The following is a 19,671-nucleotide window of genomic DNA, read 5'->3' on the forward strand; positions in this document are numbered from 1 at the left end:
AGCAGGACCACTAAACCTGCACTTCCACATGGCTCATGTGCCCCCTAGCTAAAGCGGCTGATGTACAGACATGAAAATAAACAATAGCAGCACAACAGCAACTTAAAGTTAGTTTTGACCCACTGTGTGTTGTTTTGCACCTGTAAAACACACAAAATCCTCATGATGAGAGCTTGAGGAGACGGGATGTTGACACTGCGCTGCCTGAGTGTCACTTCCTTCCACAGAGCAGCAGCTGATACTGAACCATGAGACTGATGTGAGGAAGCTGACATGTCTAATTTTGAGGTGTGAAGCTCAAACAACAGATAACAAGAGTATGCTGGAGCATGACAATGTGCTGCTATAAGATTATATACTGAAATGTATGTTTTATTTCAAATTGCCTGCAAGTTCCGGTGTTTTCTGAAAAATTTGCACTGGTCTTAAAGCTGTGGTCTGTAGCATTATGCCATCAAGAAGACGAGGAGAAGATTTTGAAATTTGAACGGCTATATCTCCTGCCCCTGATCCCCCTCCTCTTCTGGAAGGAGCTGAAATCCAGCTCACACTGCACATCACACACATGCACACACCTAGCGCTAACAGGTAATGTTTTCGAATGTTTCTGTTCAGACACACCTGATAGTAACTGCTGAATTACCTCGTCTGCAGGAGCTGGTAACAACTAGTTTTAATCTAATCTGCATGTGATCAAGCAGGAAAACATCTAAAACCAGCGAGGATCCAGCCCTTGCAAACGTTGCTAACGCTACACCAGGCTAAAACAATAGGGAGTCTAAGCCTGCTCCCTTTCCAGTTGACTCATGAGGCCCCGGAAGATCTAATCTGCTTTGCCTTACGCCCTGAATCACACATGCGCTGTACTTCAATCTAAATGAAAAGAAATTATGTGTGTTTTGACCATGCCTGTCACATACTTTGAGATTTATCAACTTGGAAAAATTCATAATTACCATGACTGCAAATCAGACGACGGTGTGTCAGATATGATGTCAACACAGAATGTCCTCACCCCTAGCGTAGCTGCTACTTACCACATGGTGGACTTATGATGATTCTTTTCTCCTGATAGAATGATTCAATGTTCGCTAAACTTTCATCAATTTTTCCTCTGCTTTTCTCTGTGCCTGGTTAAAGGTTAAATATGGAACACGGACGCTCTGGCGTCCAGGATTAAGCCTAATTTATACATCTCCGTCAGCGCCACGAGGGAGGGACACGCATGCATTGACAGAGACAGCGTGCTCTCAGAGCACTCCTGGGGAGAGTTGCAAAGCAATTCCCTGGCAGGACAACAGAGGGGTGGCGCTGTTCTGTGGTATCCTCTCATATATCCGGTCCAAGTTAGAGCATTTACTATTGTGTTTATATTGTGTTTTTTGTATTCAAGAGTTGCTTTAACATGGACAAATTTGTCCCTCATTCTCCTTCACCTCTTCATGCGCTCACCACCTCTAAACCCACATTTCCCATCATTTCCGTCCACCAATAAAGCGCTTGCTGCGTATCTTTTCACTCCTCAAGTCACGGGTGAATAAAATGTTCATATTTTTAGAGTTTTTCCGTAAGGTTTTCTTCGTGTTTGTCGCTATATATCTTCGGCTCTCTTTGTGCTTTTGAAGCCGCAGTGGCGGCGCTGTCAACGACAGTCCTGATTAATCACAAGCTTGTGTCCTCCATCTTGTTGGATGGATGTTTAGAAAAGAGAGCTGGACTCTGTCCGTCCTTGGGAGCCTGCTGGAGAGCCCTCGAAAGGAGGGATAATGGCGTTGCGTGCATCCGTCCCGATGCAGATGGAGAAGTATAAATTAGGTTTAAGGACTAATTTCTACTACTAAGTTTATTTTACAACAGTATTTACCGTTAGAACATCTTCTGGGCACAGAATCAGCTGCTTGACTTATCAAGTCCACCATTTTACACACTCCCTACCTTACTTTGCTGAGCGGTGCCCTCTAGTGCCTGATAGATGTAAACACAAACCCAGCGTCGTGCCCGTTGATTTTTTGTTATTTTATTTAGCTTTTAAAGGAAAAACTGTACATTCATTCTGCACACCTTTAAACGACCCACGGAGCATTTATTTATTTTTAATATAGGTTTTTATTAAAATGTTCCATATTCCACCTTTAAATGATGTCAATTTGGCGATGCACATTTGTAGTCCTGGAGATATTTTCACACAAAAGCTAAAATAACTTTATTTCTTGGCCTCAGAATGTGTCTTCAAAACTCACAGACATAATTTGTGAAATCCACACATAACAAGCAGGATTAGAAAATAGCTTTTATAGCTCCGCTGACTTGCATTAATTTTTTCGCTCTTCCGGGGACTCATGGTCCAGAAGTAGATGGGCGTGACTGAGGCTCCCTGTAGTCTGATGTAGCGTAAGGTTGAACGCTACGCTCATTTCTTAGCTCCAAAATGCAAAAGATACATCCCCTTTTGTTCCCCTTCCTCCTCTTCTACTTTTAGCTTAAAGTTTTCAGACTGACATTAATTCAGTGCTGGTCGAGTTAGCATTCAAGCTAGGTTGGTGTGCTAAGCTGACGTAGTCGTCCTCTGCTCTCGTGGGACTAATGGGAAATATAAGTTATAAAAGATTACCCATCTAATACAGGGTCAGATAGTCAAGTTTAATCGTTTAACCCTCTCAGGCTTAAAATAAGTTTTGATAAAAGGACAAACAACTAAGTCCTTCAGGGGTACTTTTGAGTTAAATGTTCATGAAATACGTATGTAGAGTAACCAGGGGTCTCATTTATCAAACATTGCGTAGAATCCTTACTAAAACCGTACTTAAGCCCAGCAAAAATATGTACTTATGCCAAGTAGGTTTTTTGTTCTATCAAACATGGAGTACGCACAGCTGCACGCAATCTCCGACTAACGAGAATGTTTCTCAGCTGCATTTTAGTCACATCCCACCCTCACCACGCCCACTTACTGCCATCAATAGTCAATGCAAAGTGCCTTGTGGATCTCATACATATACATAAGCTGGCTGATGCAGCGCACCGCCAATGACGATGGCGGCTGTAGATCAAGGCAGATCAAGGAAGTGCAATTTCACAGAAGAAGAAATTGAGGTACTTGTGGGTGAGGTGGAGAAATGAAAGAAAGTACTTTTGCAAAACAAATAAGAGAAAATCCACGGAGTGGCACAGCGTTGCTGAAGCCGTCAATGCTGAGTTCTTCAGAGAGATCTGTGGCGGATATTAAAAAAAAGATCCGATCAGGATTCAATCCCCAGACTCCCGGGTGAAAGCCACGTGCGCTAACAAGTCAGCTAAATGGGGATCTCCCTTATTTGAGCAGCCAGGGCGCATGATCAATCGGGTCACAGTGACAGGACGCTCACACTGTCACAGAAGCATGACATTCTGTCTCAATGTGTTCCCCTGCTGATTTCTGCTGTCCGTATTCTGGCTTCAGGCTGTGTGTGCACGTGCGCACGTATGTATGTGAGTGTGCGTGCGTGTGTGTGTGCGTGTGGGGGTCTTGTTCTGTGTGAAAATGAAGCAGTACAAGTGATAATGCTGCAGGATTTCATAATTTTACCCTTCTCAGCAGCAGCACTGCAGCTGCTCTCCGTGTCCAAAATGTGCGTAACCCAGGTCCTTAGTCAGCTTAAAGTTGCACACATTTTTCCGCTAAGTTTTCTTTCATAAATCCCAAAGTTTGAGTGGAAAGTTGCTTACGCAGTTTTCCGACCCCGTTTTGTGCGTAAGCAAGCTTGATGAATGAGGCCCCAGGTAGGTTTCAACGTTGCAAATCTGCAACGCCTGCCTCCAGAGGGTTAAGTTACTTTAATACTTTTAAATTACTTACCCTACCTTTGAGTGAATACCAGGATGTGTTGTGTTTATAAAGAAACAAGCCATAAGTATCTGTTAAGCATCTGTCTAGGCCATATATTACCGATACATTAGCAGACCACCATGCATGTACCTCATCAATAATAAAGGCGATGAGCTACCTGATATGTCTCTCCGCTCATCTTCTCTTCACCCATCAGTGCACAGCTTGAGTACCTCTTATAGCCACCGGCAGCTCATAAACACAGGCCAGAGATCTGACAGGTACTTAAAATCTACCTGAGCCTTGATGACTGAATGACAGATTTAAAATGTGTTTGTTTTGGTTTGGAGACTTTTGCCAGTAAACAACACATTTGGTTGTTAAAGAAAACAAGTTTTGCCTGCTCACCTTCAGAGCCTCATTTAGAGAGGCCGCTCCTCCTGGGAAGATCTTCTCTATCTTAATCACAGGCTGGATCTTAGACTCTATACCACCAGAGATACTAATACCTGTTAAGAAAAACAGATGTTAACAAAGGGAGGAACTGGCCTTAAATATAGTATTTGGGCAAATAAGGTGACAGCTCCCTGGGGGCAGATGGAAGGAGGACATTGTGAGTTACAGTCCCAGACTGGTTTAAGTCATATTTCAGACATTTTATTTTGCTTGTGAAGATGCGGAAATCCACAGGGGTGTGTGCTTGACCCTTTTTTCACTCCATATGTATCCTTTGCAATGCAAAATTGCAAAAATTACTCTCAGCTATAACAATTTGCTTATGTGCAAATTCAGAGTCATGGGTAGCTCATTCATTTGCTTCTAAACTCAGACATTTAGTGTATTTGTATATAAGTAATCTCACCTTGTTTTCCTTCGAATTTTACAGTTAAAAGTTTTATGACCTCCTTCATTCCTCTCTAAAATGTCAATTTGACATTTTAGCTGCAGCTGACGGAGAAAGATGACCTCAGTTTGGTTAAATTAGGATTTTTATGAGCGTTTAATGGAAATAATGAAGTGAATTTGGCATACTTTATTGTTTTATTTTAGGTTTTTGCTCAAATTTGAGACAGATTTGCTTCTATTTCACATTTCCCACAAGTGTGTTTGTATTTCAGTGACATTTTGAAGCCAAGGATCTTTCCCCCAGCAGGTTATGATTAAGAAACACATTCATTTTAGATTTAGAGCTAACGGATTTTGCCATTCTGAAGTTATTTAGATCAATATTGTTGAATGTAGTTACCCAGGGAGTTCTTGGCCTTGGTGATGGATAAAGTAGTGACTTCATATTCCTCATGTAGTAGAGTTTCTCTTCTTTTAACCCGCTGACCATTTTGAGGGGGTTCGTTCACCTGCTGACTGATTCCTCTGCCTGCGGAGGTGCTCCTCTGTCTTTGGGGATCAAACACATCTGCCAGAGGGGTTCTTCCTCTCCTCTGCAAGGGAACCGTCACACTGACCTCTGTGTAGCCCTCGTGTCTGCTCTGTCTGCCGTACACGCTGTCAGGACTCCCCTCCCTCCTTGCCCTCCCTTGACCATTCCTCACAGGTGACCTCCCTCGCTCATGGACGGCCTCTCCACGGTCAGATACGGACAGCAAAGAGACCTCATCATGGCGTAGCGCCCCACTCTCTCTCCTGTTTTGGTAGCGGTGAGGCTGGCGCCCTTGTTGAATGTTGTAAGGTGACTCTGTGAGGGGGGAACTGCGAGAGGGTGAGGGACTCGTGGAGCGGGAATGTGTAATGGAAGAGGAATAACTGTCCACAGGTACATCCAGCAGAGGGGTGAAGGCACGGGAAGGTGGCACATGGCCCGACTGATGGCTGGCCAGGCGAAGCCTCTCAAACTCCTCTATCAGCTGACGCTCTCGCTGGGTGCCGTTGACCGGCTGGAGGTGGAATCCGCCCCTGTAATCTAGACAAACAGCCCCATCAAAGAGGTTTAAATTAAATCATCTGTGGTTGTAAAAATTGCATTTTTCAGAAAAACTTGCACATTTTCCAGTGGCCTATATTTGGTCTTTTCTCTGCAACCCTCCCCTTATTGGGTGGATTATATGCATGAATATGATTACTTCATCCTCTAAGCATGTTCTCAGACATCGCCTCCAACTTTACATGATCCAGATTATAAAGAAAAAAATAATCTGTTATGAAATTCTCACTGAGCAGAAAAAAACCTGGTTTTTCCAAAGTAGTACCTCCTTGCAATTTTTGAAGAAAACAGAAAATTACAGTAATAAAAGCTATATTATCATACATTTCCTTGATTTTTTTAATGAAATCTAGAAAACCATGTTTAAATCAAATGGATGATGAATTTTATTTACACCAGACCACATAAATTCGTCCATTTATTACAACCCTATGCAAAAACTATACGTAAATATGCATGGTAAAAGTAATAACGCATACATTTAACAAAACAGAGGCATAGTTTGCATTTTTTGACATTTCTGACGCACATTATCATTTTCTCTCATCACGTTTACTGTCACCGGTAGGGGGCAGCACAGGGTGACAGTAGTACACTTCTAGAAAAATGTACAGGTGAAACTGGAAAAACTAGAATACGTTGTAAATGTACATTTATTTCAGTAATTGAACTTAGACTGAGAGACCATCTAAAGGCTCAGAAACCCTTTGCAGGTGTTTCAGATTCATTAGCTGATTAGAGTGTGACACTTTGGGCCTAGAATATTGAACATTTTCATAATTTTCTAATTGTTTGAAATTTTGAATTTTAATAAGCGGTAAGCTATAATAATCACTATTGTAACAAATAAAAGCTTGAAATTAGCTTCACCTTTTAAAGTAACACTAAATAGTTGCTTTGTTTTTTTTACTTTAAGCTAGAGCTTTAACATTGATCTCAGTGCTGAGTTAGAAACTTGACATATATGACACCACTCTACAACCTGCTTTATGGCTGTTGGTGGTTATGCTATTGTCAGAACCCAAGCCCCCAAACCGGCCTCTCCCAGCTAACCGGCCTCCATCTTGGACCACATTTCCCAGCAAGCTCCTCGCGGGAACTCCCGGCATTCTCCCAGTCACACCCAAGCCTATATATGGAAGACGCCGCACCGGCTCTTCACTCAGTCATCGTTTCATTGAAACCCCTGATCAGAGTTCTCTACCGAATAATCCAGACGTCAAACATCCTTACCGAGTTCAACTCCCGTACCCAGTCGACCATCGTGACAGGATGACTGAGTCCGTAGATCCAGCGGAGTTCGAGCGCATGAAAAGAAAGACGGAGCAAATGGAAAATGAACTCATTCAGCTCCACGCCCTGATCGATCGGCTCCACACCAAACAAAACTCCCAGACCGATCTCATCCTACAATTATCCACAGCCCTCCATGCTCTCCAGCAGCAAGCCCTCGCTCCACCAACAGAGGGGCTGCACTTTAGTCTCCCAGAGAGGTGGAACGGAGAGACGGGGAGCCCAGACGGTCTACTCGCCACCCTCGACATGCAGTTTGAGTGCCAGCCAGGGCGCTTCCCCACTGCGCGCTCTCGGGTGGCGCATCTCACCTCCCTGCTCTCCGGACGCGCGGCTGAGTGGGCCGCTGCGCTTTATAATTCCAAATCACCGGCTTGCAATGACTATGCTGCTTTTGTGTCCGCCCTCAGAAAGACTTTTGTTCCACCCAGCAGCAAAGTGGGAGCAGAGACACAACTCCTAAAGCTCCGCCAGCGGGAGCGCACGGTGTGCGCTTATGCGTCGGAGTTCCGCACCATCTCCGCCAAGCTGCGGTGGGATGACTCTGCCCTCCGAGCCGTCTTCTTGGAGGGACTGGCGACCTACATCCGTGATGAGATGGCGGGAAAGGAACTGCCCCAGACCCTGGATGAAGTGGTTGATTTGGCGCTGCGCATGGATCAGCGGGTTCTGGTTCGGCCCAAGCCCTTCACTCGCCCATCCAGGGCACCTGGCCCTCTTCCTCGTTCCCCCACGCCTGCTCCCGGACCCGCTTCTACTGATGAGCCCATGCAATCAGGCCACCTTCCTCCAGAGGAGAGACAGCGACGGTGGCGCAAGGGTCTCTGTGCCTATTGTGGCTCCTCCCACCACAGACGCCTGAACTGTCCATTACGTTTGGGAAACGAAGGAACCCACTGAGTATCGGGGTCGCTCAGCCTGGGTCACCTTCAGCCCCCGCCTCTTCAAATCGACTCCTTCTTCATGTTACCCTCCTTCATGGTGAGACCTCACTTCAGATGCAGGCGCTGTTGGACTCGGGGGCCGCTGACAATTTTATGGACATGGATCTGGCTAAGCGCCTACGGATCCCCATGACCCCCTTGGAGAGAGTTGTGCCTGTGACCTCGGTGGACGGTAGGCCCCTCCAACCCTATCCGATCCAAAACCGAACCCAGCCACTCCAGATGATTGTCCAAGGCCACCGAGAGACCCTCCAGTTCCTGATCATATGTGCTCCCTCCTCTCCTCTAATCCTGGGATTTCCCTGGCTCCGTCTCCACGACCCCCGGATTTCCTGGTCCCAGGGCCGCATTTTGGAATGGGGGACCCAGTGCCAGGCCCACCTCTCTCCTCCTACATCCATGCCAGACCGCCCGGACGGTGACACTGGCCAAACACCGCCCAATCTGCCACTGCCCTACTGGGACCTGGCTGCGGTGTTCGACAAGCGGCGCGCCACCACACTGCCGCCTCACCGCCCGTACGACATGGAAATCAAGCTGCAACCAGGAACCAGTCCACCCCGGGGGTGCCTTTTTTCTCTCTCTCCCGCCGAGTCCAGAGCCATGGAGGAATATATTGACCAGGCCCTCCAGCAGGGTTTCATTCGACCTTCCTCCTCCCCGGGTGCCGCAGGCTTCTTCTTTGTCAGGAAAAAGGAGGGTGATCTCCGCCCCTGTATCGATTACCGAGGTCTGAACAAAATCACAGTCAAAGACCGTCATCCTCTGCCGCTCCTCACATCTGCCCTGGACACCATCTCCCAGGCGCGGATCTTCACCAAGCTGGACCTCCGGAGCGCCTACAATCTGGTCCGTATTAAAGCTGGAGATGAGTGGAAGACCGCTTTCATCACACCCACCGGTCACTGGGAGTACCAGGTAATGCCCTTCGGGCTGTGCAATAGCCCCGCCGTTTTTCAACGCCTCATAAACGATGTCCTCCGCGACATGTTGGGACGGTGGGTGTTTGCCTACCTGGATGACATCCTGATCTACTCCAAGTCCGAGGCCGAACACCTCCACCATGTTCGCGCTGTTCTAACCTGGCTCCTGGACAATAACCTGTTCTGTAAGCCCGAGAAGTGCTCCTTCCACCAGCGGTCCGTATCATTCCTGGGCTACATGATTTCAGATAAAGGACTAACCATGGACCCTCAGAAAGTCCAGGCGGTGAGAGACTGGCCCCTCCCGACGAGCCTGAAACAACTGCAGAGTTTTCTGGGTTTCTGCAACTTTTACCGCCGTTTTATTAAGGACTTTAGCACCATTGTGGCACCTCTCACTTCTCTCACCCGACCAAGCCCTCCGAGCCAACCGTTCCGGCTGACTCCTGACGCCGTTCGGGCCTTCCAACACCTAGTCGCCCGTTTCACGTCTGCTCCTATCCTCCGCCATCCGGATCATGCAGTCCCCTTTGTGGTCGAGGTCGACGCCTCGGATGTTGGCGCCGGTGCCATCTTGTCCCAAGCCGGGCCCGACGACAGGCTTCATCCCTGCGCCTACTTCTCCAGGAAGTTTTCCACCACCCAGCAGAAGTACGGCGTAGGGGATCGCGAGCTGCTGGCCATAAAGTGGGCATTGGAGGAATGGAGGCAGTGGCTACTGGGCACCACTCAGCCGTTCACCATCTGGACGGACCACCAGAACCTGACCCACATCAGATCAGCCAAGCAGCTCAATCCTCGCCAGGCCCGCTGGGCCCTCTTCTTTGAGCCCTATGAATTCCATCTCGCCTACCGCCCAGGGACAAAGAACCAGAAGGCGGACGCCCTTTCCCGCCAGTTCACACATCCAACGCCCACGTCCGAGCCGGCACCTATCCTCCCCGAGCACCGTTTCTTGGCCCACCTGAGGTGGCCACTGGAGGAGGCTATCCAAAATGCCCTCCGAGACGATCCAGCACCTCCAGAGACCCCCGCGGGTCGGCTCTACGTCCCCACGGCCTGTCGCAGCGAGGCATTGTCCTGGGCCCACTCATCACGCCTGTCTGGCCACGCGGGCTTCTCACGGACTCTTAGGTTCCTCAAACGAGCTCTCTGGTGGCCACGTATGGAGAGAGATGTAAAGGACTATACGAGTGCCTGTGACGTCTGCGCCCGCTCCAAGACATCCAACCAGGCCTCGGTTGGTACCCTCAGACCTCTTCCGGTACCCAGCCGCCCCTGGTCCCATGTGGGGTTGGACTTCGTCACAGGGCTCCCACCAGTCAACGACCTTAATACCATCATGACGGTCACTGACCGGTTTTCTAAGGCTGTTCACTTCATCGCCCTTCCGGGCCTCCCCTCGGCCCGACGCACAGCTGAGTTGTTCCTGGAGAATGTGGTGCGTCTCCATGGATTTCCTGTCGACGTGGTCTCGGATCGTGGTCCCCAGTTCACGGCCCGGTTCTGGAGGGCTTTTTGTCATCTGTTGGGAGCATCAGTCAGCCTATCTTCGGGCTATCACCCGCAGACCAACGGCCAGACGGAGCGGGCAAACCAACAACTGGGTCGGTACCTCCGCTGCTTTGTCTCGGCCCAACCCTCGCAGTGGCCTAAGTACCTCCTCTGGGCTGAGTTATCCCACAATCTCCACACCTCCTCAGCCACTCTGATGTCCCCGTTCGAAGTCTGCTATGGCTACCAGCCCCCGGTCTTTGCCCACCAGGAACCCGAAGTTGCGGTGCCGGCCGCTGAATCCCTGGTGAGGCGCTGCAGGAACGCCTGGATAAAGGTGCGGGCCTCCATAACCCGAGTTAACGCCCGTTACTCTCACCAACACCTCCGCCGACACCGTCCTGGTCCCTCATATGCTCCAGGGGATAAGGTCTGGGTGTCCACGGCAGACCTCCGTGTCCGTGCCGGGTCCAGGAAGCTCGCTCCCCGGTTCCTTGGGCCTTACCCCGTGCAAAGGGTCATCAACCCGGTCACGTACCGGCTGCGGCTGCCTGCGAGTCTCCGCATCCATCCCACCTTCCATATCTCCCGGCTCAAGCCCTACGTGGAATCCTCCCTCCTTCCGCCTCCGGCGCCTCCGCCTGCCCGCTTCCTCGACGGTGAGCCCATCTACACCGTCCGTCGCATCCTGGACGCTCGCCGCAGGGGACGGGGCTGGCAGTATCTGGTCGATTGGGCGGACTACGGCCCTGAGGAACGCTCCTGGGAGCCGGCCCGCTCCATCTTGGACCCTGCCCTTGTCTCTGACTTCTGGGACCGCCGAGGTCGCCCTGGGACTTCTGGAGCCATCCCTGGACCGGGGGGTCCTGTCAGAACCCAAGCCCCCAAACCGGCCTCTCCCAGCTAACCGGCCTCCATCTTGGACCACATTTCCCAGCAAGCTCCTCGGGGGAACTCCCGGCATTCTCCCAGTCACACCCAAGCCTATATATGGAAGACGCCGCACCGGCTCTTCACTCAGTCATCGTTTCATTGAAACCCCTGATCAGAGTTCTCTACCGAATAATCCAGACGTCAAACATCCTTACCGAGTTCAACTCCCGTACCCAGTCGACCATCGTGACAATTAGTTAGCTTTTTTTCAGTTTGATCGTCATTAAAAAGCACAAGAAGAAGAAAAAGAAGAAGTCTGCTTTTTTGCTGGCATCATGGCAGGGCCTGAAAGTGAAAGTAAGAAAGTAATGTCTTTGGAGGTAAGGCAAAGAGCTAAAACCGGAGTGAACACTGGCGCGGCCCACACTACTTTATGGGAGCTAAAGGAAGCTACAAAATCACAGACTGATGGTGGCCTGGCTTTGTTGCTATTGGACTTGCACGTAATAATTTTTTTTGTCCAACAGTGTGGATCTTTTTAGTTTGTGGTTTATTTTGGTATGTTAGTGTTAGCGCGTTGTTAGCACTAGCTACAGCTGGGTTAAATTATAAATAACTTGTGCTTTTGTAGCGCCTTTCAGAGTCTGAGGACTCCAAAGCACTTTACATTACAGTGTATCATTCATCCATTCACACACACATTCACACGCTGATGGTGATGAGATACAATGTAGCGACAGCTGCCCTGGGGCCCACTGACAGAGGTGAGGCTGCTGAGCACAGGAGCCACCAGTCCCTCTGACCACCACCAGCAGGCAGGGAGGGTTAAGTGTCTTGCCCAAGGACACAACAGCAGGATTCTCTGTCGGGAGCCAGGATCAAACCTGAAACCTTCTAATTTCCCTCTGGGATTAATAAAGTATTGAAATGAATTGAATTGAAGTGAATTGAATTGAATTGAATTGAATTGAATTGAATTGAATTGAACTGAATTACTGGACAACCTGCTCTACCTCCTGAGTTACTACTGACCCAGATGTAATTCCATTTTCAACCAATAGGGTAAAGGAGCATGAAACTGATTAGAGTTACTTTAAGCTGAGTTACTGTAATAAATGAAATTTTGCACCATAATCTACTTTTTCCAGTTTCACCTGTAGGTTGGACTCAAATTAAGTCTGAGTATAAAATCCATAATGGAAATGTGAGCCCCGAGCTTCCCCCAGGCAGATTTCCTCTGCTCTTATCCTGTCACATAATTTCTAAATCATATTTTCCACATCCAATGCTAAATTTGACCCTACCAGCTGGTTAGCCTGCCAGTCAAAGAGTGAAATTATTGACTTAAATCTTACCAACACTGTTATGGAAATTTTATGTTTATTAATTCTTGATCATCGATTCAATCAACTGAATGTAATATGTATTGCCCTATTTCTCTTTGCATGCTCACTTATTCAGACACACCCACACAAGCCACTCACACACACACACATTCTTGACTTCCCACACACACACACACACTCTCTCTCTCACACACACATATGATCTCACTTTCATTCCTTTCTTATCTTTTGGTATAAATAAACTCTGTGACCAGATGTTCGGGGCATTTTGCCTCGTGCATATGCCACAATTATAACTGGTTGACTTGTTGTCTCATTGTCTCCTTTTCTCTTTGACTACAGGAAATGGGTTATTGATAAACATATTGATAAAATATGTACTCTGAAGCATCCTTACCTTACTGTACCTATGTGAAGTTGAAATATTATTTTTATAACTAGGACTGGTTTCGTGGTTCATTCCAGTGTTAGAAGCAAAGAGATTAAATTAAAAAGTCACTATAGGTGAAAGTTTCTGGCATAATGTGTCATGGTCTGTGTCTGCGTCTCCCCTCTTGTGTCTCCTTGTGTCCTCCATTCGTCTCTAGGTGCTCCTTTTGTGTTTTCGAGCGCCCTCATGAGTCATGTCTGCGTCTTCCTCATGTGTCTCCTGGGTTTCCCCATTTGCCCCTAGAACTCCAGCCCTCTAGGTTTCCCTCTTCAGATCATTCAGTCATCCCCAGCTCAGTGTGTGTGTGTGTGTGTGTGTGTGTGTGTGTGTGTGTGTGTGTGTGTGTGTGTGTGTGTGTGTGTGTGTTGAGTCCTGCCCTCAGTCTTTAGGTTTAGTTTTGTGTTTTAGAGTTTTAGGTTTATTTGCCCTCCCCTGGTTCTATTTCCCCCATTTAGATAATTATACTCACGTCTTCCCTCCAGCCCTCACTCCACACACCTGCTGCCTGTTTCCCTAATTACTCCTCCCTGTGTATTTAAGCCCTGTCTTGTCTCTGTTTTGTGTCGGTCCATTGTCTGTTTGTCAGCGTTGTTTCGTGCTCTATGTGAGCTTATGTCTCCAGGTTTTGGTGCTCTAAGTGAGCTTTTGTTCTTGTTACCAGGGTTTTTGGATTTTTGGACTTTTGGCTCACTGCCTTTGGATTTATTTTTGTTTGTCCTGCAAAATAAAGCATATTTACTTTACATCATCTCCTGCCTCTTATCATCTGGGTAATCTGCATTTTGGGTCCTAACCTTCCCCTCAACGTGACATAATGAGAGCAAACACATAGTCTATGATATTATTTTTTCATATGAGCTTGGGGATGCTGACAAGCTCACCCTTTTTCCAAGATGGGTTGATTCTTTTTTATTTCATTAGTATAAAATTGTTGCTACAGTTCTTTTACTACAATTTCTCCTGTTTCTCCTATGTGATGTAAATCACTTTTTGTGTTTATTTTCAATTTTCTTTACACGGATTATGGCTTTTTTGTTAGCTGTTTAGTTTTTTTTTTTTTTGGTTTGTTTTGTTGTTTTTATGCACACTGTGCTGCACGACTCTGCCCCCTGCTGATGTGAACTAGTAATTGCAAGTTCCTTGGGAAGGGTGTTTTTCCCATGTTATGTGAGGTCCAATTTTAACATCGGGTTGGCGCAACGCTTGCTGGTATGGGACCCTTTTTTGTTTATGTTTTGTTTCCGGTGAGCCATGAGTTTCCTCGTGCCTCAAGAGGAGGGAAGGCTGATAATGATTTCCTCACATTACACTGCCTGGATGGAATTACTTTAAATATTGGATGATAAGGATTTTAGCTGAAAACAATTCAAAATCAACAGTGATCTCCCAGAATTTTCTTGGGCTTTTTTGCCACAGGTCGTGGAACCAGGAAATTGGGCTCCGATGAAGGTGCTGAATAGGGATGGGTACCGAATTCGGTACTTTTTAAGGTACCGACCGAATTCCATAGTACCGACTGAGCACCGATTCACGTCATTTCAAACGGTGCCTCGTTTCGGTACCCGTCCTTCATAACGAGAACTTGCCAAGACAGCTGCGCATGCGCAAGAGCGTTATGTCGTCGGTCGCTGCGAGCCAGTTGTAAACAGAGCAGCATGGAAGAAAGAATGCACGCTAAAGCTTGGGTCCACTTCACTTAATGTGATGGGTAACTGGGTGATGATGAAACCAGCGACAACGATCTAAGTGAGACATCCTCATCTTAATCTGCTCCGGTAGGTAAATAAAATGTTTAAGATAACGTTAGCTTGATATGTTCGCTTCTGTTTATTTCCGACTAGAAGAACATGAACGCACTCTAAAGTTTGGCTTCACTTTACTAAATGCGACAGGTGAAGATGAAACCAGTGACAACGATCTAAGTGTGAGGCATCATCGTTTAAATCTGCTCCATCAGTTAAATAAACTGTTTAAGATAACGTTAGCTTGATATGTTAGCTTCCATTGCCACCATTGTTATTAGCTAATGGTGCATTCGCTTTCTCCTAGGAAATTCTAACTTCCCAGTGGGAAAAATCTAATGAAAAAAGACAGCAAAAGGAATTAAGATACACAGTAAATTTAGTTCACAGTAAAGATGTTTGCTTCAGTTTAATTATCAGTTTATAAAACTACAAGGACGATGTTAAAATACAAACAGCTGTATGTTGTTTATCGTGCTATTTATCAAATATGTTTACATAATGAGAAAAATATATATTTAATTATAAAAGTGAATTAAAATATTAAACAGTCATCGAAAATTGGTACCGTTAAGTACCGGTATCGATTCCTAGGTACTGGGAATTAGTACCGAATCGATTCAAATGTCAGAGGTACCCATCCCTAGTGCTGAAGCAGGACAATTGGGGCAGCCAGAGGTACATTCAAAGTACTCCTCACCACTCCCACTTCTGGGAAGATAGCTGAGAGGCCATCTTGGATTCATCTATCCCACTGCACGCTTATCAACGTCAACCGCTACTAGGGCGGCAACGAAGTCCGGCTTCACAGGCGTGTTGGCAACAATAGGTGTTCATGTCTCAACCCCGATTAAGATAAGATCAAGATAAAGATAAGATAAAGATCTGCTTCAAGCTTGCTGGGTTCACCACATTGCTGATGTTGGTGCACTTTCATGGCCTGCACTTGGGCCACCTCTCAGCACCTGATGGAACAACTGGGACAGCAGCATTTGAGGGGGTACTAGAACTGGAACTGAAACGACGGATTGGGGTTCTTCCCTGACCGCACACCTTCATGACAACGTAACCTGCATCCACCTCGGCTGACGACCCCCTGGACGCAACTACGACAGGACACAGCGAAGAAGAGACGCTGGAAAAGGATGACTGCTTCAATCACCTGCACCCACATCTCCATACTGGTTTCACGATCAAGGACCTGAAGGACTTTTCGGGGACAAGATCAGCTCCCTGTTAATTGGACAACCGCCTCGACACACAACGGAAGAACCCTGACGTCTTCCTGTTGAAAAGTTGCTCACATCCCGAACTCCATTATTGCACTCCGGACCTGGACTTCAAGGTACTCATCAATGTAAGACTGAAACCATCCTGACCAACGGAAGAGGACTCTGACTTTCAAACCTATTCTCCAATCTGGGCTCAGTCCACGGACGAGCCCTTTGATGAAGAACGCTTTGTTTGCCTCAGCTCTGCCCAAGTTAGGGCTGCATCATTCACAGAAAGACTCGTCTGCAACTTGAAGTTTAAATTAAAATCATCTGATGTTTCCATAAATTATACTGATATTTCCTGTGTATTTTATGGTTTTACTAACCCTTCCCAATCTCTTTACAGGAACTGCCATAATTTGTAGAATAGTGCATCACAGTAAATTCATTTCAATATGTATGAAATAGCTTTTCTTAAGGTTATAATTGTGTCGTTTTAGCTGATTCCATTCTCTATCTCTGTGAACTGCTGTAAGATATTCTTGTCAATTGTGTTTGCCTTATCGTGTTTATTACCTTATTTGTTCTTATTATTTTGGTGATTTTTGTATTGCACTTTGTATGGAATGATTCTTTGGACGAAGTTACCAGGATTGAGATTACGATCCGTAAATGCAGCACCTCATGTTCCCATGATGTGTTGATTCTGACCCTTTCATAGCTGATCGTAGTGTTTATTAATTTACTTATTATTTTTCTTGTTTTGATGCTTATCATTTTTGTCTTGAGTTGCTTGATTTGTACCCTATTGGTCCTTATGACTACCGAGATGATCACCTTTCCTGGTTTCACCCCTTCCCTATTCCTTGAGTTATGATTGATGTAGCTTTCATAGATGATGGTGACAAGTTATGGAAGTGGATAAAATTCCTTATTATTTAACTTTTTTTTTTTTCCTTATTTGGTTTTGTTTTGTTTTGTTGCTTTCTTTTGTTGGGTTATCCTATTCGGATAAACAGGAGGGAATGTGTTATGGAAATTTTATGTTTATTAATTCTTAATCATTGATTCAATCAACTGAATGTAATATGTATTGCCCTATGCCTCTTTGCACTTATTCAGACACACCCACACAAGCCACTCACACACACACATTCTTGACTTCACACACTCTCTCTCTCTCTCTCTCTCTCTCTCCCTCTCTCTCTCTCTCTCTCTCTCTCTCTCTCTCTCTCTCTCTCTCTCTCTCTCTCTCCCTCTCTCACACACACATGATCTCACTTTCATTACTTTCTTATTTTTTGGTATAAATAAACTCTGTGACTAGATGTTCGGAGCATTTTGCCTCGTGCATATGCCAGTTATAACTGGTTGACTTGTTGTCTCATTGTCTCCTTTTCTCTTCGACTACAGGAAATGGGTTATTGATAAACATATTGATAAAATCCATGACAAACACTCATAATATTGATACTCCCTTGACTTGTGATGTCACTGACCCAACATTATGTGTCCAAATGACTTATGACTGAAGTAATCACTTGAAACAACCTTGTAGTTTTCAAGTGCACTGCAGCATGCCTCAGTTCTCTCTGTGGGCTGCAGAGCTGTAACACAAGCCTCTGCTTCGGTGCAGACACAGGAAACCAGAGACGGTGAGAGCACAATGTGTGCATACATGTTTTCTGAATTGTTGGGTGCTGAGCAAGTATTAACAACAACAGGTCAAACAGAAGATGCTCTGTGTGTGCACGGGTGGTTCAGTTTGACAGACACGTAAGTATTTCGATGAAAAAGTAGAATAGTTTTTGAAAAAACGAAAGTGATGCAGGTTGCATACCTGGAATTGGAGTGATGAGGTGACGTCGTGGGGTTCCACTTCGAGGTGAGCGCAGAGCAGGAGAACGCACTGGGGAAAAATTAATGTATATATATTTCTCAAACCTCCTTTGTGTTATTTTCCATTAATTTATCTATAATTTTTCTACCTAAGGTACAAGAAAATGACACTGGGAAGTGACGTTAGGTTTTGATTTGCTTACAAGAGCGACTCTTGAGAATATCATATGCTTCCAGCTCATAAGGCATCACCATGCTGTCAAAGCGACCCAACTCGGTGGTAGGTATCAGCATTCTGCAGAAGACAGAATCACATGTCTCAAGGTCTGTACTAGAAATCCAGAGTTTTCCCCTTTTCCAGAAATATGTAGGATTTTGTAGAAGTCCTCAAAAGGGATTGCTTGACCCTTTACTGTGATATAATGTAGGCATTGTGTCAACCTTTGCTGTTAAGCCCACCCCCTGTCCCATAGAACAGCATGAAATTTGAAATTAGCGCAGCTGAGCACTAGCCAATAATTACAAATGTTAATCACAAAGCATCTAAAGTATTTAGACCGAACGGCCTCTTCGTGCTGTTTATCCAATCCAATCCAATCCAATTTTATTTGTATAGCGCATTTAAAAGCAGCATGTCAGCTGGCCAAAGCACTGCACAGTTAAACCTAAAAAGTCATTCAAATTCACAAACATATACATTAAACACAATTAAAAACTGTCATAGAATAGAAACACCTAAAATCAAAACAAAAATTAAAACAGCCAATAAAAGCAGAAGTCAATGAAAACAGAAGTCAGTAGAAACAGAAGTTACAAAAAACAGAACAGAGGCACAGCATAAAAGAACGATCATTGGCCAAAAGCTAAATTAAAGACATTTAAAAAGCTGCAAGGACATGGAGAATCAGCTGGAGAAGCTGCAGCCGTCTCCACAGCTACAAAAAGTACAGAGTCCATGTTCTTATATATAAATATATATATATATATATATATATATATATATCCCAAGGACATAATTTTTGGGGGGAGGACAGGGGGGACATGTCTCCCCCACTTTTTGCAAAGCCAAGTTTTGATCCCTGCACTTTTAACTGTCCAAAAACAATATTACGCTATATTAAATAGACATTGGTTGAGCACCAAGACCAAGTGGAAAACAACCTTTTGTGTTGAAGCCCGTTTCCCAGTAGAACATACTGTAAAGGTCCCTCCCCCGGTCCTCATGCCGGTTGTGTCCCCCCACACACTTCTAAAGTAAAAATTGCGTCCATGGTATATACATAAACAGCATATTGTGAGAATAATAATTGTAATATTAATTGCAAACGTGCGCATTCATTAATGAGAGGAATTGAGAGGAAGCAGGGAGAGGACAGCATTTTTTCTGCCTCTAGGTGGTGCCTTCTGAGAAAAAAACTCAGGATTTCTGCTGTAAACAACAAGCAAACACACACTTACACACACACACACACACACACACATAGTGTAAAAGGATTGTTTCACACCTTATTTCTCTGAGGAGCAGCAGCTTCTCTGGTTGATCTAAGATCGCTAGGAGAGGGCGCACCAAATCCTCAATGACAGCATCAGAGAAAAACTGCAACAAAAAAATAAGTGATCAGAGCAGGAATCAGAAAAACAGGCAGAAAGTTGACTTATTTTACACAGTAAGCACATGGGTCCGCATAACATACAGAATACATCCAGGTGAGTTTATTTTTACTGCAGGAATAGGACCAGGATTGTTTTCCTGCAGTAGCCTTAAAGTTGCTATAATGTGTGTAAGGGGTTGCTGGGGGGGTGGGGGAGTTCCTCCGGTGTCCGTCAGC

General features: G+C 45.7%; 1 protein-coding gene across 1 annotated transcript in view; it reads right to left on the reverse strand.

Moving 5' to 3' along the window:
- The window catches only part of pdzd7a (PDZ domain containing 7a), a 36,239-nt gene that overhangs the window by 3,152 nt on the left and 13,416 nt on the right, over nt 1-19,671 (reverse strand). Inside the window, exons 10-14 of the mRNA XM_054750123.2 lie at nt 19,348-19,439; nt 18,046-18,137; nt 17,844-17,912; nt 5,052-5,723; nt 4,214-4,314 (exon numbers count right to left, since the gene is read on the reverse strand). Coding sequence (XP_054606098.2) covers nt 4,214-4,314; nt 5,052-5,723; nt 17,844-17,912; nt 18,046-18,137; nt 19,348-19,439 — 1,026 coding nt within the window. The remainder of the gene's footprint in view (nt 1-4,213; nt 4,315-5,051; nt 5,724-17,843; nt 17,913-18,045; nt 18,138-19,347; nt 19,440-19,671) is intronic.

This window comes from Nothobranchius furzeri, chromosome 12, assembly GCF_043380555.1.
Source record: "Nothobranchius furzeri strain GRZ-AD chromosome 12, NfurGRZ-RIMD1, whole genome shotgun sequence".
Taxonomy (NCBI): Eukaryota; Metazoa; Chordata; class Actinopteri; order Cyprinodontiformes; family Nothobranchiidae; genus Nothobranchius; species Nothobranchius furzeri.